The 23,231-nt window shown below is 39.5% G+C and overlaps 1 protein-coding gene across 1 annotated transcript in view; it reads right to left on the minus strand.

Moving 5' to 3' along the window:
* The window catches only part of LOC128643109 (rho GTPase-activating protein 4), a 389,846-nt gene that overhangs the window by 46,469 nt on the left and 320,146 nt on the right, over positions 1-23,231 (minus strand). The window contains exons 14-16 of the mRNA XM_053696060.1: positions 11,510-11,587; positions 5,175-5,309; positions 3,104-3,209 (exon numbers count right to left, since the gene is read on the minus strand). Coding sequence (XP_053552035.1) covers positions 3,104-3,209; positions 5,175-5,309; positions 11,510-11,587 — 319 coding nt within the window. The remainder of the gene's footprint in view (positions 1-3,103; positions 3,210-5,174; positions 5,310-11,509; positions 11,588-23,231) is intronic.

Raw genomic sequence — 23,231 nt, forward strand, 5'->3', positions numbered from 1 at the left:
GTGTCTTGTTGACTCTCCCCACCATGAAAGATATTCATAAGGCGGTGAGAGTCCATGAGCCATTACTCCTGGGAATTAATAACCAAGCTGTGGAGTCCACGAATAATTAGCTGGGACAAACATTTTTTTTTAACAAATGCACATAATTGCCAGACATTGGTAGGAAAGGCCTTCAGGAAGCGAACACATCAACGTGGTAGAATTTAGAGAACGTATGTTGCTGCCTTTCAAATTTATTTAATATAATCCTCATTCTTGAAAATCCAAGAAGAAGAAACTAATCTAGAAAAAAAAGAGCAATAATGTGTTTTAGAAAAGGCTCTCCCGTCTCCAAGCAAACCTTGTAATTCCAGAGATTTAGCCAAAAAGCTAAAGAAACTGATGTGGTCCTCTGATCTTTACATGGACAAACACATTAAAGGATTGTCTAAAAACCATTATAATTTGAAAGTAGAATTCGAATGCTCTTACAATATCTAAATTAAGTAAGAGGCCATTAAAAAATGAATTCTTTGGATTAGGACAAGAAGATCGGCTATTATCTTCTGATTGATGATATCTGAAAAATCACTTTAGGTAAAACAATCATAAAGTCTTCCAGCAGAAGACATTGCTCAAAACATCAAAAAACTCCCAAGACAGAAGCTAAATGTCCAAAACATGTAGGTTTGAAAAAAGGGGATAAATTGGTTTTGAAATTGGATATATCCTGACTAAGCCAGGACCCGGATAAAAGAGCACTTGTCAGATATTAGAGCAGGCATTCTAACTACACCCCTTATTAAACATTTTTCAGGTATTCACCAGAAAGACATAAGGTTCTTTTCTTAGACAATCATTGATAAGGTACCTTTTTAAAAAAAGGAGGAGGTGACAGGGTACGTAAATTAGGGGAAAGGGAGGCTTTCTGGATTTTCAAATTGAGAACGAGAACTCCAGAAGGTCTCAATTCTGAATTTGACTTAATCAATTTTTGGTAAATTAATACTATCCCCTTACACCTTAGAAGGTATTGATTACCCTTTGCACTTCCTCCTTTTGTAAACTTTTCTCCCTCTTTTCTTTGTTTTTGTTTCGATTTTCAGGGATTCAATCCCCCACCCTAGCATTTTGGTGGGCCCCTGTACTTGGGTAATTAATGTATAAATGGGTAATACAGCTTTAAATTATCCTTCTGATGGCACAATGTGTAATATATATTGTCCCTGTATTAGTCGGACCTGTTGCGATTATTAGGTGTGAAAGAGTGACCATACTCTGTCCGGGATGTTCTTGTTTATTTATTTACTTAGACACCTAGTTGTGACAGTCACTCATATTTAGGTCCTCGCACATACACCTCCGTTTTATCCTCTGAAAACATTCAACCCCATTCTGGGTTTTTGTCATCATATATTAGTCATTGCTAGGTTGCTAATTTCCCAGTAGTATGAGCAGGTATGTCTCATAGGGCCACTGTTTCCTATAATATGCCCAATGCTGCACAGATATTATTTAAATCTAGCGTTTGGTATAATTGGGGTAAAGTTGTTATTTCCATTTAGTGGGATTATTGTACATATATACACACTCTCATTTAACTTTGATAGGAGCGCTTCACCCAATACAATAATTGATTATGATTTCGCTAGGCAACACGAAAGGGAGGGGGCGTAGGGTTCATTGTTAACCTGATTGGCCATATAGAAAGTAGGTGTGAGAACCGGATGGCCAATCATGGTGGAGGCTTCAGTTTTTAACTTCAGGTGTGTGTTTAGAATTTTAGCATGGTTATGAGTAAGGCTAATGCTGAAACACGTCAGCCATAGCCTCTTGTTCACCTCTCTGTATGTTTTACACCGGAGGCACTGTCCCCCGCCACACTATTTCGGAACTTTCCGATTTTTGGATTAATTTTCCAATAAATTCTTATGCTCACTTTACCACCCGTGCTTCTCGTATTTCTTGTTAATAAGCCTGAATAAACCCTTGATGTCAAGACACATCAATTTTATTGTAGTATGAAACAGAAAAAGCAAAATATGACTATATAAAGAGTTAGCAGATAAGTCATTACCTGAACTGACTGAATTCTTAAAGAATGCCATCTAAAACTCTCGTTTTCAAAAGCAGGAAAGAAACAACTTTCCAAATAATTTGGGAAATTTTACTTTACGGCCTGAAATAAGGTGTTCAAGACAGCATACATTAAACCTTTTTGTTACAATAGGTATACAATCTCTAATCCATCAAGATGAAAGACTTGTGATCTTGATGATTGGAGAAAGCTTGATATCTGAATCTGATTCACAAACCAAGTTTTGTGGGGCCTGATTGGAGCAGTCAGACTAATGAAGACTGTTCTATTCAATTTGAACTATGACTCTTGGAAACAGAAGTCATCTTGTCTATATCTGGGAGACCCCATTGTTCTACAATTTAGTAGAAAACTACTTGAAGGAGAAATATTCCTGTGCAAGGGATTACCTGCTAAGGAATCTGCTTCCCAGATTTCCTTCTTGGGATGCGAAATATAGAAACTGTTTCTGTGCCCAATCAAAAAACTTTCGGATTTCCTATATTATTGCTAAGGAACTGCAAGTTCCCCCTTGATTATGGATATAAGTTACAGCTTTAGCATTGTCTGAATGAAAACTCAGATACGTTTCTCCTTTCAGAAGAGGACAGCTCTGAAGGGACCTAAATAGTCCAAGTTAATTATTGATAACCTCGCCCTCACTTCTTCACCTTCCTCCTGAGAGGCAAAGAAAAGACTAGAATACCAGAGAGTTGAGAGGGATTAAATGCTCTTAGAGCTATGGGAATCTTTACATCCTGCTAGTAACCAAGATTTGAATCCCAAGTGTAATGGCTCATGGACTCACTATCTTTTGAAATAAACTATATATATGTATATATATATATATATATATATATATATATATATACACACACACACACACATCACATACATACACACACATTCTGCAAATTGATAACCTCTAGAAATATCATAATTATTTAGGTCTAGTCTTATTGTGGGTCATGCTTTGTTCACTCTGATTAATGTTTATAATTAGCATAGTTAAAATATAATTATAAATAGGTTCCTCAGATCACTCACTGGTTTAGGAAGGCAAAAAGGTATCGAAGGACAAGCGTGACAGCTGGCGGTAGCCGTAGCACAAGCTGCTTGAGTTGTGCTGCTCTCTCTTGCGGGTTCTCGAGCTCTGAAACAAGAGAAGGATAATCTTAACCTCTTAATGTGTTAGAATATTGATTCAAATCTTTTCACGGTTAAAAAAAAGGGAAAACAATGATCATTTACTATCACTGCAGTGCCTAAAGGGACAGTCTGCACCAGAATTGTTATTGTTTAAAAAGATAGATAATACCTTTATTACCCATTCCCCAGTTTTGCATAACCAATGCGGGTATATTAATATATGTTTTACTTCTATGATTACCTTGTATCTAAGCCTCTGCAGACTGCACCCTTATCTCAGTGCTTTTGACAGACATGCAGTTTAGCCAATCAGTGCAGACTCCTAAATAACTCCACGGGAGTGAGCACAATGTTATTTATATGAACAAATTTTTTTTCTTTTTCTTTTGAGTAAACTCATTTTAGAAATACTCTGACTCCAAACAAGAGATCTATGCAATACTCATATATGAACAAATGTCATATGAGCAATAATTTTGTTAGAGGCATTATGGATGTGTTGTAGGCCGTGGCCGGACTGTTATCCGACGGACATCGGAGTCATAACTTAAGTTTATATCAGAAAGATCTCACTATGGATGTGAGCTAATCACAACTGATGTTACTTGCAATTACTATAATACTGGTGGGATATGGCTGACCTGCTGGATGGCAATTAATGGAATTCAGGTGGAATAAAGTTATTAGAATGAAAAATAATTAATATTTAATTAAAAAACGAAGATGGAGGGGAGGAAGACAAACAGTGATGTAAGTCCATCTGAAGGAATTAGGAAAACTACTACAAAGAGACAGGTAAAGGGAAGAAAATAAATGAAATATAAGAGAGAATTGTTTTTTAAGATTTTCTTTTTTTCTCTATATACTTTAATTCCACTATTTCAAGCCAAGACTATACCAACCCCTGCTGGCTTTAGAATGGAAGCATCTTTCTCTGAGCAGCGCGCCGGGTGGGAGGAGTTACAAATACAATCTAGCTACACAAGTTGCACAGTACTACGCAACGTGCGTAGGGAGATTGCAATTTTACTCCTCCTCCGTCGGTTTTTACTGACATCCAGCCAGGCACTGTAGGGAGTTGCGGTGCAACGGGGGTTACACCATCAGAGGAGATTCATTCCTGCTTGATGGTGTCAAGGACCACCAACATCTTCTCGTGGACCACTGGTTGGCGACCGCTGATTAAGACTTATCCATAGCTTATTCTACAGATTACAGCACCAAGATCTTAACACCTACCCCATAATATAGACAACCCCTGTCTCTGGAACACATTCTGGGCATATGGTTATTGTTACAACACAGCATCAAAATTAGGCAGACAAATAATATGTGAACCCATTCAATAATAAAAACAATATTCCAGTAGGAGTTAAAGGGACAGTAAAGTCAAAATTAAACATTCATGATTCAGATAGAGCATTCAATTTTTAACAACTATCCAAATTTACTTTTATTATCAAATTTACTTTGTCTTTTTGGTATCTATTATTGAAGAGTAAAACTAGGTTGGCTCATACGAGCTCAGGAGTGTGCACGTGTCTTTAGTACTCTATGGGAGCAGTGTTTTGCGACATTATTTATAGCTTTGTTATAGAATGTTGCAAAACACTGCTGCCATAGAGAACTAACTACAGACCCGTGCACACCCCTGAGCCTACCAAGTTTTGCTCTTCAATAAAAGACACCAAGAGAACAATGCAAATTTGATAATAGAAGTTAATTTGGAAAGTTGTTTAAAATTGCATGCTCTATCCGAATCATAAAAGTTTAATGTTGACTTTACTGTAACTTTAATTATATTTAAATAATACACTCTATCTACACCAAATGTGGGGCACAAGAGGTAGCATTTCCAGGGACATTTCCAGGACAAAAAAATCCAAGGACATGAGACAAAATTCAGGGGCTGTCCCTGGAAATCAGGGACTGTTGGCAACTATGCATTTGTTATGTGCAGGGTACTCACGGATACAGGATAGCAGGTCGTTGAACATATCATTTGGGAAGAGGGGCTTTTCCAGGCCTCTGAAATAGAGTTTCAGGACTCCCGCCACAGAATCCACATCATGCCCAGTGTAGCTGTCTTCTAACGGATCCTCACCTGTATAAAAAGTAGTAAAAGGACCCTTTAGATGCAGTAGAATAAAATAAAAATCAAGTGCATAATAAAATGACAATGTAATAGCACCTACTCTGAATTTTAAATGAGCATTTTTCAAAATATATTTAAATGTCCCAGCTTCCTGTATCATGTGACAGCCATCAGCCAATCACAGCCTCATATACATATACACTGTGAATTGTTGCACATGCTCAGTAGTAGCTGGTGCCTCACAAAGTGTGCATTTATAAAAAATACTGTAAACAACTTGATAATGGAAGTGCAACGCATATTCTATCCGAATCATGAAAGTTTAAATTTGACTTTAGTATCCCAGTTGTTGAGCAAAATTTGGCATTGCCTGTATTTACACTCTATGCCTGTAGAGGGCAGCATTCCTATGTGAATATGGTTCTCCATGAGTAGCGAAAAGTACAATACAGTACAAATCATTCTTATGCACAAATTGCATGCACTAAATCATTAGAATATGTAACTTTTGCTTTAGGGAGCCCTGATAAATATCGACCCCGTGTAATTTCAATACAAATTGTATATTTTCCATTAAATATAACTTTTGCAGAACAATTTTGTTACAATTTTTAATGGGATTTAATTAGACAGTTTCCTTGAATTTTTGTTTAAAAGATAGATAATACCTTTATTACCAATTCCCCAGTTTTGCATAACCAACACTGTTATATTAATATTCTTTTTACCTCTGTGATTACCTTGTATCTAAGCCTCTGCAGACTGACACTTATCTCAGTTCCTTTGACAGACTTGCATTTTAGCCAATCAGTGCTGGGTCTTGTATAACCATTATTCTCCACAGGAGTGAGCACAATATTATCTATACAGCACACATGAACTGGCACTGTCTGGTTGTTGTGCAAGATTTAAAAAGCTAATACAAAGCACTGAGATAAGGGGCAGTCTGCAGGGACTTAAAAACAAGCAAACTTATAGGTTATAAAGTATAATATAACAGTGTTGATTATGCAAAGCTGGGGAATGGGTCGTAAAGGCATTATCTATCTTTTTAAACAATAAAAAAAAATAATTAAGTAGACTGTCCCTTTAACAATGCAATATTTTGCTGCATCTTATTTTAATAAATCATTTATTTGTTTCATACAATTTTTGCTTCAGGTATGCTTTTCAACAAAAGATACCAAGAGAAATTAAAAAAATGTGACAACATAAATAAATTGGACGGATGCTTAAAATTGCATGCTCTGTCTGAATCAAGAAAGATTAATTTTGGCTTTACTGTCCCTTTAAACTCATAGGTAAAGTTAGTTTGTTTAGTAAGCCTTGTCAGTACTGAACTGGATGTGTCCAGTAAGCCAATCAGGAGTGGTAGTCACATATGGCCAATCATCAGCTGTGTTTTGATCAGAAGCTGCAAGGGAAGCAGCTCCCAATAGAGACTTTATATATGTGTTTAAGTCTTTATAGGGTGTTAAACAAATAGTTAGAGTCAGTAATTTATGCTATGTCTACTGCATATTAAGCACATTTTGCCTGCACTGACTGTGGTAGGAAGCATGATATTAGAATGTAAAAAAAAATAATTTAAAAATAATATAAATCTTTCCAATTAACTTCTATCGACAAGCTGAAACTTGGCCCCTCTCCATGAGAGCATTCTGAAATAGGCTCAGGAGTGTACACAAATCTTAAGCCCTACATGGCGGTAATGTTTGCCATAATTTTTATAACAATGCTATCCATAGAGGGAATAACCTTGACCCTACTTAAAGGGACAGTCTAGTACAAAATAAACTTTCATGATTCAGATAGGGCATGCAATTTTAAACAACTTTCCAATTTACTTTTATCACCAATTTTGCTTTATTCTTTTGGTATTCTTAGTTGAAAGCTAAACCTATGCTAATAGCTTATGATAATTTCTTAGACCTTGAAGGCCGCCTCTTATCTGAATGAATTTTGACAGTTTATCACCACTAGAGGGTATTAGTTCATGTGTGTCATATAGATAACATTGTGCTCATGCATGTGGAGTTACCTAGAAGCCAGCACTGATTGGCTCAAATGCAAGTCTGTCAAAAGAACTGAGATAAAGGACCAGTCTGCAGAGGCTTAGATACAAGGTAATCACAGAGGTAAAAAGTGCATTAATATAACTGTGCTGGTTATGCAAAACTGGGGAATGGGTAATAAAGGGATTATCTAACTTTTAAAACAATAACAATTCTGGTGTAGACTGTCCCTTTAAGTAAGCTCTGATGAAAAGGTGCCAAGTTTCAACCAACGATAACAAGAGGAAGAGATACATGTGGGAACAGAATTGAACTGGAAAGTTTTGTTCATTCCGTCTGAAATTAAAGTTTCATTTTGAATTTCACGTCCCCTTTACGTGTGTAAATATAACTGACACCTTTTTGTAGCCCCTCCATGAAAGAAAAGATTTAGCAGCCAATGAGAAAGGAAAACATCATCAAATATTGATACAATGTTGCTGGTGACTGCATTGTGTCTGCCGTTGTAGGATACCAACAAGCTCAGCACATTTGTGCAATTAAAGTGAAGGAAAACTTTCATGAATCAGTGCCCTGTTTTTTTAAAAAAAATAATAAAAACAGGGGCAAGTTCATTCATGAAAGTTTACATTGCAGCGTATTTTGAAAAAGACTTACCTTTATCTTCAGCAAAGCCCGGGTCGGCGATCCCCCGCCCGCAAGTCCTCTGTACTTACGTCACGAATGACGAAACTGGCTTCCTACAATCACAGCTCCCCCCCCCCCCCCCAGAACGACCATCTTGAGAGGCCACGCCGTGATTGGAGGAAGCCGGTTTCGTCATTGCTGTGTAAGAACAGCAGGAAGAATCGGGTGTGGGGGGGGGGTCGCCGATCCGGCTTTGCAGAAGATAAAGATAAGTATTTTTCAAAATACGGTGCAATGTAAACTTTCATGAATGAAAGTGCCCCTGTTTTTAATAGTTTTTTTTTAAAAACAGGGCACTAATTCATGAACATTTACATTCCCTTTAACCATTTCCTTATTATTTTGCGTCTTTATGTTTTATGTCATTTATTGGGTACCTCGCACGATTATATTATTTTAATGGCAGGAACACCCACTAAAGAAGCTGTGGAAAATATAAGTGAGGGGATGCGCAATAAATTTCTATCATAATCTACATCAAAAGCTTCTATGAATCTAGGCCGGTGTCTCATGGTGTGACTTGACAGCTCTGGCATTAAATTCAGTGCATCATATCTATATTGCTTTAGTCACAGAGAAAAACAAGCGCAGATGGAGAGGACTATTCATCTCTAGGTAGCACGTTCGTTTTATAAAGCAGCCACCCACTGAATTAAAAAAAAGCTGAAACATTCGAAAGAGAGTTAGATCTGAACCAGGTAGAAGTGAAGAGAGAAATTAGTGATTCTTGATAACATCTGTGTCACTGGTTTTCACACCTGTTCTCCGGCCTCCCCAACAGGTCAGATTTTGAGGATATCTGAACTAGCGCACAGGTAAAATAATCAGCTAATTAGTAAACATTATTATTTTACCTGCTCTCATCCAAGGTTGCCCTACAAACCTGGCCTGTTGGGGAGGCCCGAGGATCTAGTGATCTATGTTCTTACATAGGTTGCCAACTGTCCTCCAAAAAAATACTGCATGAACTTCAGGTGCCTGGGCACAGACAGTGGGGTCACTCAACGGTCCCCTATTAGGCCACACCCTAGACCAGTGATGGCTAAACTTGGCACCTCTAAAGTTTCAGAACTACATTTCCCATGATGCTCAACTAGACTGCAAAGTACCTAAGCAGCATGGGAAATGTAGTCTCAAAACATCTGGGGTGCCAAGGTTAGCCATCGCTGGTCTAGACCCTACCATAGATATTTTTCATAATTGAGAAGGAATTTTATCTTCTTGGCTGCAGTAACACACTAATCGTTTACCTCCTTGACTGCCAGTAACAGTGATTTGACCCCCCCTTGACACCAGTATCATACAAAGAACAGAATTTTTATACCTACCCCCCCCAGTTTTCAGTAAAACCAGATGTGGACTTCCTGCCCAATGTGCTTAGAGGGATATGGCTGCACCTCGCTGAAGAGCCCAACAGAAGGTCGAAACAATTGTCAGGGGTTGCCATGTTCTTTGTTCAGAGCAGTGAAATGCACAATTGGGCTAAAGAGGCTGCTCCAAGGTGGTAACTCACCTATAGAACAAGCTACTGAGCTTTCATTCCTGGTTGAGGGCTTCTCTTTCTGTAAAAGCACAGGTTTCTCCAGTGGCTACATATAACTCGCACAGAGCAGTGCTTGAACATCCCCATGTCTGACAGTAACACATAAGACAGTGATATTTTTTACCCTTCTTGGCTGCCAGTATCCTGGAGTAGTGTGTATGTAAGTGTAAATAATGGAAAAAAATGGGGATGCGCTCCAGATAGAGCTTACTGTCTGCCTTTGGTGTATTGTGTATACAAATGACGTATATGTGTCTAGATAATAAAATGTATTTAAATAGACTAAGCTGTATGCCTATGAATTAGATAAACAAATAAAAACAATAATGTCCACTGTGAGGAACATAGTGAGGAAATAGAAGACTACAGGCACAGTTCTTGTTAAGGCCAGAAGTGGCAGGCCAAGTAAAATATCGGAGAAGCAAAGGCAAAGGATGGTTAAACGGTCAAAAACAGCCCACAGACCACCTCCAAAGACCTGCATCGTTCAACAATTCAGCGCACTTTGCACAAGGAGAAGCTGTATGGGAGAGTGATGTGGAAGAAGCCTTTTCTGCACACACGCCACAAACGCACATTTGGACAAGCCAGCTTCATTTTAGAAGAAGGTGCTGTGGACTGATGAAACAAAGATTGAGTTATTTGGTCATAACAAGGGGCGTTATGCATGGCGGCAAAAGAAAACAGCGTTCCAAGACAAACACTTGCTAGCCACAGTAAAATTTGGTGGATGTTCCATCATGCTGTGGGGCCAGTGCTGGTACTGGGAATCTTGTTAAAGTTGAGGGTAACATGGATTCCACTCAATATCAGCAGATAATTGAGAATAATGTTGAGGAATCAGTCACAAAGTTGAAGTTACGCCGAGGCTGGATATTTTAACAAGACAATGACCCAAAACACTGATCAAAATCTATCTGGCATTTATGCAGAGGAACAAGTACAATGTTCTGGAATTGCCATCCCAGTCCCCAGACCTGAATATCATTGAAAATCTGTGGGGTGATTTGAAGCAGGCTGTCCATGCTCATCAAACCTAACTGAATTGGAGATGTTTTGCAAGAAGAAATGGTCCAAAATACCTTCATCCAGAATCCAGACTCTCATTACAGGCTATAGAAAGCGTCTAGAGGCTGTTATTTCTGCTAAAGGAGGCGCTATTAAATATTGATGCAATATTTCTGTTGGGGTGCCCAAATTTATGCACCTGTCTAATTTCGTTTTGATGCATATTGCACATTTTCTGTTAATACAATAAAACTCATTTCACTACTGAAATATTACTGTGTCCTTCAGTTATTTGATAGATGATAAATTAAATTGCTGATCCAAACACCCAATCATTTATAAATGAAAATCATGGAAATTGTCAGGGGTGCCTAAACGTTTGCATACGGCTGTGTATATATATATATATATATATATATATATATATATATATCAATATAAAACTCTGCAATACACTTGTATTATTTATTTTGTCCCCTTTTCCTGTAATACCATTCTGAAATGTGAGCTTTTCAGTACCTGTTAGAAATGGAAGAGCAGAACACTGTTATATTCCACACAGCCATTGGCTGCACAATTTAGTGACTTTTTTTATAACTGTCCATAATTGGCCACAGGAAAGAAGGTAACCTAAGTTACAACATGGCAGCTCCCATTGTTTTATAGACACTAAAACTTTATACTTATTTTCTCAATATTTAAACAGCAAATGAGATTTTACAAATACATCTACATATTATTATCAGACTAATCTTCTCTTTGAATGCATCACTCTACCTAGCATTTGTTTAGGGTTTAATATCCCTTTAAACTGAACTAGACATTTAAGTGCCCAGTATTTTTGTATAAATTTAACTGGACAGTCTGCTGAAATACTGGGCTGTACAGTTGAATATGGGACACCTGGCAACCCTTGTCCTTACACATATTCTAACCACCATATCCAGTTCACTAACCTCTCTCAAAAGCGCTGCGAATCTCATTCACCTGAACTTGGGATCCTGGAACACGGAAAATACCTTCATGCTGCAAACCTGGCAAAAAGAAAAAAATAAATAAAGTAAGAGCATGAAACATTCTGGGAAATTAGTGGTTTTAATTTGGGAGTAATACGAATAGATAAACAGTCACAAAAATGCTGCCTCATTTGCTGAATTTATTAAAAAAAAAAAAAAAATTTTTTTTTGTTATTTAAGAGATTATATAGAAGTGGTTTAGCTGCTGGATAGCCAGGTTACATATACGGGTATCGCTGCTCGGAGATAACGGCAGGGCACATCCAGGAAATACACAGCTATAACGGAAACTATCGTCTCTAGAATACACGCAACTGTGATTTTGGCACACTTTGAAAGACTCGTGGGGGATGGAAGCTGCTCCTATGTAGAAGGGTGTTCCTATCAGTTGGCTTCACAAAAAGCATATCAAATAGCATTGTGATTCACCTGAGTGTAAGGACACAATCTCTTTCTGAGGTTTCTAAAAGAAGTGAATTGATACACACATGCAAGGAGCCTATGACTAGAGACAACCAACTACTTAACAACCTGTGCGGCACTTACCTCATTTTGATTGAGGTAATTTCTTGTAAGCAGGAAGTCTATTTACTAATCTGGGTTTCTGTGGGTACATCAACTTACCAGAAGTTTAGTTCACCTGATTCATTTGACGTGGGAACTTTCTCATCTATTTATTTCTGGACTACAGCTATTTGGACTTATTTTACAATATAGACATATATGTATATATTATAGGGATGTACATGTTCTGAAGTTTTTTAAATTTTATATGTAATATATTAATTTTGTGTGCAGTTTTATGTATGAATTTGTACCAATTTATCTATTGAATTTTATTAATATTAACTGATTAATTTTCAGTTTTAAGCACTATTTTGCACCTGTAAACCATTCTTTATAATCTATATATATATATATATATATATATATTTATATATATATTTTTTATATATATATATATATATATATATATATATATATATATATATATATATATATATATATATATATAAATATATAAAAATAAATATATCATTGGTCTTCTGAAAATCCGGATCTTGTGTGTATCCAAATGGATTTCCAAATAATGGCAGGCACTCAGAGAAAAGTTCCAACACCTTTATTTGCTCAAAGCACATAACGTTTCGGCCCCTTACAAAGGCCTTGGTCACATGTATGCACAAAACATATATACAACATACCCCTAGTGTGGCTAAATATATACCCCTAATCCTTACCTGACTCGTCACATAAGCCTGCGAATGCCTCGCTCACAATACACAGCTGTACCGCATCTAGACACAAACGCGTCATCAAAGTGCGCCCAGTGCCATGGCAACGTAACCAAGCTTGGCCCATAACTACTGCGCAAACTCAATCGCGATTCCAGGTACTCATGACCCCTGCTGATGACATAGTTGGTATCCGTCGGCATGACAACAGGGAACCATACAGTAATACTAAATAAAGTGTATATGCATTGTTGGGGGCATATGACAAAATCGGCAGAGTGCCTATATACAAAATGATAATATAAACAAAAAGTCACTAGCAAAATTAGTAGATCACACCTCATAACTCCTGAGTGAAAAACTTATAAGAACTTAAAAACTTTAGGTACCAAAAGCTGATTAGAACCAGATTTTACAGCCCACTAAGCCAAATGATCCTATATAGTAATATTGCTAAACGGCATTACATTTTAAAAACAACGTGCCTCAAGGACATGGTAGAGAATCATATAAATGAGGAGAGGAAACCCACAGTCCTATTTGTAAAAGCAGCTGTAGTCCACCATCATATTTTATCCTCTAGGAGTAATTGTGTCCAACATATGGATCCATCTCGATTCCATCCTTAATAAGGCTCTAGCTCGATCACCACCACATCTAGATCTCGGGATGTGGTCAATCAATATTGTTCTCATGGATGAGATTGCATGTCCGGCTTGTTAGAAGTGCCGTGCCACAGGTTGGTCCGATCCACCTTTTTCAAATGCTGTTGTTTCTTCCTGTGGACCTCCTCTGTGTTATTGCGAACAACACGCAGGAGCTGAGAGGAGCTAACCCCTGTTTTCTGAAACTTTGGGTGAAAGCTAGAGAAATGCAGTAAAGAATTCTTATCGGTGGGCTTACTGTACAGTGTGGTATGTAATTTGAGTCCTAGATCGGTATCCCTTTATGTGCAAAGGAGGGCTACCAAATGGTACATGGTCTAAAAAATAAAACTTACCAGGATAGGCTCAATGACCTAAATATGTATAGCTTAGAGGAGAGAAGGGAAAGAGGTGATATGATAGCAACTTTCAAGTACATTAAAGGGTTTAGTAAAACTGAGGCTGTGGGTATTTTACATAAAATGGAAAATTCAAGAACAAGGGGTCATGAGCTCAAGCTAAAGGGTAGTAGATTCAGGAGTAATTTGAGGAAGCACTTCTTTACAGAAAGAGTGATTGATTTATGGAATAAACTTCCTCAAGAGGTAGTAGCAACAAACACTGTGGGGGACTTTAAAAATGCATGGGACAAGCATAGGGCTATCCTACGAACTAGATAAGTTTATACTGTTAGGTAAGGTGGGGCAGACTTGCTGGGCCTATGGCTCTTATCTGCCGTCAATATCTATGTTTCTATGTTTCTATGTATCTCAACATCCAAAAAGTGGATTTTATCAGGATCACGGTCCAGTTTAAAACGGACAGTGGACTCAATAGTATTTAAATGGTTAAACCACTATGTTAGAGTATCCATCCCACCTCCCCAAATCAAAAAGATATTGTCTATGTAGCGACGGTAGAACTTGATGGAGTCCTGTTCTGGAAGAAGAATATGTTCGTGTTCATACATTGACATGTATATATTTGCATACATTGGGGCCATGTTAGACCCCATCGCTGTGCCCAAAGCTTGCAAATAAAAAAAATTCCCAAAATGAAAATAATTATTTTCCAGACAGAACTCTATCAAGTGTATCAAAAACCCAATTGGTGGACTCATGTAGTATACATTCTGTGTCAGGATTCTTCTTACCATCTCCAAACCATGTCCATGGGGAATGATTGTATACAAGTTGATGACATCCATTGTCACCAGGATGTCAGTCGACTTTATATGCCGTTTAGCAATATTACTATATAGGATCATTTGGCTTAGTGGGCTGTAAAATCTGGTTCTAATCAGCTCACCTAGAGCTTTTGGTTCCTATAAGTTTTTCACACAGGAGTTATGAGGTGTGATCTACTAAGTTTGCTAGCGACTTTTTGTATGTATTATCATTTTGTATATAGGGACGATTTCGTCATATGCCCCCAACAATGCATATATGCTGATTGCAAGCTATTTAGTATTACCGTATGGTTCCCTGTTGCCATGCCGACGAATATCAACTATGATGTCATCAGCGGGTGCCATGAGAACCCGGAAATCGTGATTGAGTTTGCGCAGTAGTTATGGGCCAAGCTTGGTTACGTTGCCATGACACTGGGCGCACTTTGATGACACGTTTGCATCTAGATGCGGTACAGCTGTGTATTGTGAGCAAGGCATTTGCGGGCTTATGTGACAAGTCAGGTAAGGATTCGGGGTATATATGTAGCCACACTAGGGGTATGTTGTATATATGTGACCAAGGTCTCTGTGAGAGGCCAAAACGTTATGTGCTTTGAGCAGCTTTGAACACAATAAAGGTGTTGGAACTTTTCTCTGAGTGCCTGCCATTATTTGGAAATCCATTTGGATACACACCGGATTCGGATTTTCAGAGGACCAATTTTGAATGTTTATAGTAGTGCATCGAGGTGATGGTTGTTATTGGTGAGTGCTGTTCTCCTTTGTCGATTATATATATATATATATATATATTATATGTGTATAGATACATAATTAAAAAAATAAATCATCAGATATATAGAGAAATATGTATTTATGAATAAATAGAACATATTCTGCTATGTGAAGACAATTGGAATGTAAAATATATTCATATTTTCTTGTCTGGTTAGCGTACTTGAGAATATGCGAATAGGTTGACATGCCAGTAGAGTGTTAGGTGTTTGTTTTTTTACAGTTTATTGCTCCATTGACGCGGGATATTGTAACTTTTTGCGCGCATCAGGTTAGCACTTGAGCAAAAACGGTTTACTTTCAACTTGTAATATGAACGCTACCAGACGCGTGCAAAAAGCTTACTTCTAGCAGATTTAGCTCAAGAGCAGGGGTGTTAAATAACGCTCCATTTATAATCCGGCCCTTCATAAACCCCCGTAGGTCAAATGGTTCATTGGGAAAACATTTTACAGTTTACTGTCCCTTTAAAGGGTTTCAGAACACACAAACACTTGACAGGTTGTAACAAATAATTGACAACTCTTTTTCTCTCTATTACAACATATTTATCAAACTACCTTATACTTAGTGCAGGCAATAATTACTGTATCTCTATTGCTCAGTCTGCCTGATGATGTCATTTTGCATTAGCGTGTGCTCAGGCGTGAACGTCTGACATATAATTACAGTGAGCCGTGCTTAACGCACAGGTCTCATGAAGTACAGGTTACTGCATGAGGCGTCGGCTATTTTTGCCCTTTTTTGCTGATTCGCATGGTTTATAAAACTAATGATTAAGAAAGAGATAGTTTATTTATAATTGTGATTTCTGGTACTTGTTAAATCCTTATAAACTCAAGGGGAGAGAGAAGATATGAAGTTTATACACCATTTACAGTTTTAAAGGGACATGGAACACAAAACAAAATGCTCATGATTCCAGATAGAATCTTTCCATGCACCTTTCCATGAGAGCATACTGAGGTACACTCAGGTGCATTCACATGTCTTGAGCACTATGGGCTAGATTACAAGTAGAGCGCTAATTTATTGCACACCTGTAAACGGGCTAATTCACCAGTTTACAGGCGCGCAATAAATAACCAGCCATCACAAGTGGCTGGTTGTTGTTACCACAAGCAAGGTAGAAGTTAGCGCTCAAAAAATTAACCAGAGGTCATACCTCTGGTTAATTTTTTTTAAATGTCCCCAAAATTGAACAATCTGATTCTTGGGTTCCCTTTTCCATGTTGATTTAAAGGATAACTAAATACGGCAGTATTGAATAATTGTTAAACACACAATAAAAAAAGACAATGCAATAAACTTGAATTTTAAATTCACAGTAGAATATTTTCTGGCAAATTTCAAAGCTCATCCAATTTTCTTTCCCCCTAAATCATGTGACAGCCATCAGCCAATCACAATATGCATATAAGTATATACTGTGCATTTCTGCACATGCTCAGTAGGAGCTGAAACCTCAGAAAGTCTGCATGTTTTAATAATGGAATTATGTTGGAATTACATTGCAATATAAATGCTTTATCTGAATCATGAAACTTTAATATTCATTTGAGTGTCCCTTTAAGTTGAAGAGCATTAATCTTTAAAAAAAAAATCAAATTAAAAATAAACTTTCTCTGCAGTTTTCTAGCCGTGTCTCAATATTGTTGGGATTTTTTTTGTCTAAAAGAACATGAAACAATAACGTCAATCATAAATCATTTTGCCTGAGTCACTTATCTCTACAGTAAGTGCGCTTCCATTTGCTTATTGTGTAGGGCCGTATTTCTCGGCCTATGATATGTGTACTCCTGGGGTACCTGTAGCTTTGGTAAGGGGTACTCAGTAGATTGTCCTTTCATTGAAATGTCAATTTTGATGGATCGGTGCCCGGTTTTTAATAATCCTATTAAAAACAAGGTCACTTTAATTGCTCAAAATTGTCATTTCACTAGTTTTCTTCAAATACTTACCTTTTAATCCTGACAGCCGCTGCAGCACTTCCTCCGCCCGTCGCAAGCCCTCTTCGCGGGTCCAAAATAACGAATCCGGCTTCCTCCAATCACAGCGCTGCCTCAGTCCATGATTCCCCCGGGGGGGAAGCCGTGATTGGAGGAAGCCGGATTCGTCATTTCTGACGTATGAAGAAGCTTCCGACGACCGGGGCAATCGCTGGAGCGGCTGTCAGGATTAAAAGGTAAGTATTTGAGGAAAACAAATGAAAACAGAATTTATGTTTACCTGATAAATTTCTTTCTCCAACGGTGTGTCCGGTCCACGGCGTCATCCTTACTTGTGGGATATTCTCTTCCCCAACAGGAAATGGCAAAGAGCCCAGCAAAGCTGGTCACATGATCCCTCCTAGGCTCCGCCTACCCCAGTCATTCGACCGACGTTAAGGAGGAATAATAGCATAGGAGAAACCATATGGTACCGTGGTGACTGTAGTTAAAGAAAATAAATTATCAGACCTGATTAAAAAACCAGGGCGGGCCGTGGACCGGACACACCGTTGGAGAAAGAAATTTATCAGGTAAACATAAATTCTGTTTTCTCCAACATAGGTGTGTCCGGTCCACGGCGTCATCCTTACTTGTGGGAACCAATACCAAAGCTTTAGGACACGGATGAAGGGAGGGAGCAAATCAGGTCGCCTAAATGGAAGGCACCACGGCTTGCAAAACCTTTCTCCCAAAAATAGCCTCAGAAGAAGCAAAAGTATCAAACTTGTAAAATTTGGTAAAAGTGTGCAGTGAAGACCAAGTCGCTGCCCTACATATCTGATCAACAGAAGCCTCGTTCTTGAAGGCCCATGTGGAAGCCACAGCCCTAGTGGAATGAGCTGTGATTCTTTCGGGAGGCTGCCGTCCGGCAGTCTCGTAAGCCAATCTGATGATGCTTTTAATCCAAAAAGAGAGAGAGGTAGAAGTTGCTTTTTGACCTCTCCTTTTACCTGAATAAACAACAAACAAGGAAGATGTTTGTCTAAAATCCTTTGTAGCATCTAAATAGAATTTTAGAGCGCGAACAACATCCAAATTGTGCAACAAGCGTTCCTTCTTTGAAACTGGTTTCGGACACAGAGAAGGTACGATAATCTCCTGGTTAATGTTTTTGTTAGAAACAACCTTTGGAAGAAAACCAGGTTTAGTACGTAAAACCACCTTATCTGCATGGAACACCAGATAAGGAGGAGAACACTGCAGAGCAGATAATTCAGAAACTCTTCTAGCAGAAGAAATTGCAACTAAAAACAAAACTTTCCAAGATAATAACTTAATATCAACGGAATGTAAGGGTTCAAACGGAACCCCCTGAAGAACTGAAAGAACTAAATTGAGACTCCAAGGAGGAGTCAAAGGTTTGTAAACAGGCTTGATTCTAACCAGAGCCTGAACAAAGGCTTGAACATCTGGCACAGCTGCCAGTTTTTTGTGAAGTAACACCGACAAGGCAGAAATCTGTCCCTTCAGGGAACTTGCCGATAATCCTTTATCCAATCCTTCTTGAAGGAAGGATAGAATCCTAGGAATCTTAACCTTGTCCCAAGGGAATCCTTTAGATTCACACCAACAGATATATTTTTTCCAAATTTTGTGGTAAATCTTTCTAGTTACAGGCTTTCTGGCCTGAACAAGAGTATCGATAACAGAATCTGAGAAACCTCGCTTCGATAAAATCAAGCGTTCAATCTCCAAGCAGTCAGCTGGAGTGAAACCAGATTCGGATGTTCGAACGGACCCTGAACAAGAAGGTCTCGTCTCAAAGGTAGCTTCCAAGGTGGAGCCGATGACATATTCACCAGATCTGCATACCAAGTCCTGCGTGGCCACGCAGGAGCTATCAAGATCACCGACGCCCTCTCCTGATTGATCCTGGCTACCAGCCTGGGGATGAGAGGAAACGGCGGGAACACATAAGCTAGTTTGAAGGTCCAAGGTGCTACTAGTGCATCCACTAGAGCCGCCTTGGGATCCCTGGATCTGGACCCGTAGCAAGGAACTTTGAAGTTCTGACGAGAGGCCATCAGATCCATGTCTGGAATGCCCCATAGTTGAGTGACTTGGGCAAAGATTTCCGGATGGAGTTCCCACTCCCCCGGATGCAATGTCTGACGACTCAGAAAATCCGCTTCCCAATTTTCCACTCCCGGGATGTGGATAGCAGACAGGTGGCAGGAGTGAGACTCCGCCCATAGAATAATCTTGGTCACTTCTTCCATCGCTAGGGAACTCCTTGTTCCCCCCTGATGGTTGATGTACGCAACAGTCGTCATGTTGTCTGATTGAAACCGTATGAACTTGGTCCTCGCTAGCTGAGGCCAAGCCTTGAGAGCATTGAATATCGCTCTCAGTTCCAGAATATTTATCGGTAGAAGAGATTCTTCCCGAGACCAAAGACCCTGAGCTTTCAGGGATCCCCAGACCGCGCCCCAGCCCATCAGACTGGCGTCGGTCGTGACAATGACCCACTCTGGTCTGCGGAATGTCATCCCTCGTGACAGGTTGTCCAGGGACAGCCACCAACGGAGTGAGTCTCTGGTCCTCTGATTTACTTGTATCTTTGGAGACAAGTCTGTATAGTCCCCATTCCACTGACTGAGCATGCACAGTTGTAATGGTCTTAGATGAATGCGCGCAAAAGGAACTATGTCCATTGCCGCTACCATCAACCCGATCACTTCCATGCACTGAGCTACGGAAGGAAGAGGAACGGAATGAAGTATTCGACAAGAGTCCAGAAGTTTTGTCTTTCTGGCCTCTGTTAGAAAAATCCTCATTTCTGAGGAGTCTATAATTGTTCCCAAGAAGGGAACCCTTGTTGACGGGGATAGAGAACTCTTTTCCACGTTCACTTTCCAGCCGTGCGATCTGAGAAAGGCCAGGACGATGTCCGTGTGAGCCTTTGCTCGAGGGAGGGACGACGCTTGAATCAGAATGTCGTCCAGGTAAGGTACTACTGCAATGCCCCTTGGTCTTAGCACAGCTAGAAGGGACCCTAGTACCTTTGTGAAAATCCTTGGAGCAGTGGCTAATCCGAAAGGAAGCGCCACGAACTGGTAATGTTTGTCCAGGAATGCAAACCTTAGGAACCGATGATGTTCCTTGTGGATAGGAATATGTAGATACGCATCCTTTAAATCCACCGTGGTCATGAATTGACCTTCCTGGATGGAAGGAAGGATAGTTCGAATGGTTTCCATCTTGAACGATGGGACCTTGAGAAATTTGTTTAAGATCTTGAGATCTAGGATTGGTCTGAACGTTCCCTCTTTTTTGGGAACTATGAACAGATTGGAGCAGAACCCCATCCCTTGTTCTCTCAATGGAACAGGATGAATCACTCCCATTTTTAACAGGTCTTCTACACAATGTAAGAACGCCTGTCTTTTTATGTGGTCTGAAGACAACTGAGACCTGAGGAACCTCCCCCTTGGGGGAAGTCCCTTGAATTCCAGAAGATAACCCTGGGAGACTATTTCTAGCGCCCAAGGATCCAGAACATCTCTTGCCCAAGCCTGAGCGAAGAGAGAGAGTCTGCCCCCCACCAGATCCGGTCCCGGATCGGGGGCCGATATTTCATGCTGTCTTGGTAGCAGTGGCAGGTTTCTTGGCCTGCTTTCCCTTGTTCCAGCCTTGCATTGGTCTCCAAGCTGGCTTGGCCTGAGAAGTATTACCCTCTTGCTTAGAGGACGTAGCACCTTGGGCTGGTCCGTTTTTACGAAAGGGACGAAAATTAGGTCTATTTTTTGCCTTGAAAGGCCGATCCTGAGGAAGGGCATGGCCCTTACCCCCAGTGATATCAGAGATAATCTCTTTCAAGTCAGGACCAAACAGCGTTTTCCCCTTGAAAGGAATGTTTAGTAGCTTGTTCTTGGAAGACGCATCAGCCGACCAAGATTTCAACCAAAGCGCTCTGCGCGCCACAATAGCAAACCCAGAATTCTTAGCCGCTAACTTAGCCAATTGCAAAGAGGCGTCTAGAGTGAAAGAATTAGCCAATTTGAGAGCATTGACTCTGTCCATAATCTCCTCATAAGGAGGAGAGTCACTATCGAGCACCTTAATCAGTTCATCAAACCAGAAATATGCGGCTGTAGTGACAGGGACAATGCATGAAATGGGTTGTAGAAGGTAACCCTGCTGAACAAACATCTTTTTAAGCAAACCTTCTAATTTTTTATCCATAGGATCTTTGAAAGCACAACTATCCTCTATGGGAATAGTGGTGCGTTTGTTTAAAGTAGAAACCGCTCCCTCGACCTTGGGGACTGACTGCCATAAGTCCTTTCTGGGGTCGACCATAGGAAACAATTTTTTAAATATGGGGGGAGGGACGAAAGGAATACCGGGCCTTTCCCATTCTTTATTAACAATGTCCGCCACCCGCTTGGGTATAGGAAAAGCTTCTGGGAGCCCCGGCACCTCTAGGAACTTGTCCATTTTACATAGTTTCTCTGGGATGACCAAATTTTCACAATCATCCAGAGTGGATAATACCTCCTTAAGCAAAATGCGGAGATGTTCCAATTTAAATTTAAAAGTAATCACATCAGATTCAGCCTGCTGAGAAATGTTCCCTAAATCAGTAATTTCTCCCTCAGACAAAACCTCCCTGGCCCCCTCAGATTGGGTTAGGGGCCCTTCAGAGATATTAATATCAGCGTCGTCATGCTCTTCAGTAACTAAAACAGAGCATCCACGCTTACGCTGACAAGGGTTCATTTTGGCTAAAATGTTTTTGACAGAATTATCCATTACAGCCGTTAATTGTTGCATAGTAAGGAGTATTGGCGCGCTAGATGTACTAGGGGCCTCCTGAGTGGGCAAGACTCGTGTAGACGAAGGAGGGAATGATGCAGTACCATGCTTACTCCCCTCACTTGAGGAATCATCTTGGGCATCATTGTCATTATCACATAAATCACATTTATTTAAATGAATAGGAATTCTGGCTTCCCCACATTCAGAACACAGTCTATCTGGTAGTTCAGACATGTTAAACAGGCATAAACTTGATAAGAAAGTACAAAAAACGCTTTGAAATAAAACCGTTACTGTCACTTTAAATTTTAAACTGAACACACTTTATTACTGCAATTGCGAAAAAACATGAAGGAATTGTTCAAAATTCACCAAACTTTCACCACAGTGTCTTAAAGCCTTGAAAATATTGCACACCAATTTTGGAAGCTTTAACCCTTAAAATAACGGAACCGGAGCCGTTTTAAGCTTTAACCCCTTTACAGTCCCTGGTATCTGCTTTGCTGAGACCCAACCAAACCCAAAGGGGAATACGATACCAAATGACGCCTTCAGAAGTCTTTTATAAGTATCAGAGCTCCTCTCACATGCGACTGCATGCCATGCCTCTCAAAAACAAGTGCGCAACACCGGCGCGAAAATGAGACTCTGCCTATGCTTTGGGAAAGCCCCTAAAGAATAAGGTGTCTAAAACAGTGCCTGCCGATATTATTATATCAAAATACCCAGAATAAATGATTCCTCAAGGCTAAATAAGTGTTAATATCAATCGATTTAGCCCAAAAAATGTCTACAGTCTAAATAAGCCCTTGTGAAGCCCTTATTTACAATCGTAATAAACATGGCTTACCGGATCCCATAGGGAAAATGACAGCTTCCAGCATTACATCGTCTTGTTAGAATGTGTCATACCTCAAGCAGCAAAGGACTGCAAACTGTTCCCCCAACTGAAGTTAATTGCTCTCAACAGTCCTGTGTGGAACAGCCATGGATTTTAGTTACGGTTGCTAAAATCATTTTCCTCATACAAACAGAATTCTTCATCTCTTTTCTGTTTCTGAGTAA

This window comes from Bombina bombina, chromosome 12 (genome assembly GCF_027579735.1).
Source record: "Bombina bombina isolate aBomBom1 chromosome 12, aBomBom1.pri, whole genome shotgun sequence".
In the NCBI taxonomy this organism is placed as follows: Eukaryota; Metazoa; Chordata; class Amphibia; order Anura; family Bombinatoridae; genus Bombina; species Bombina bombina.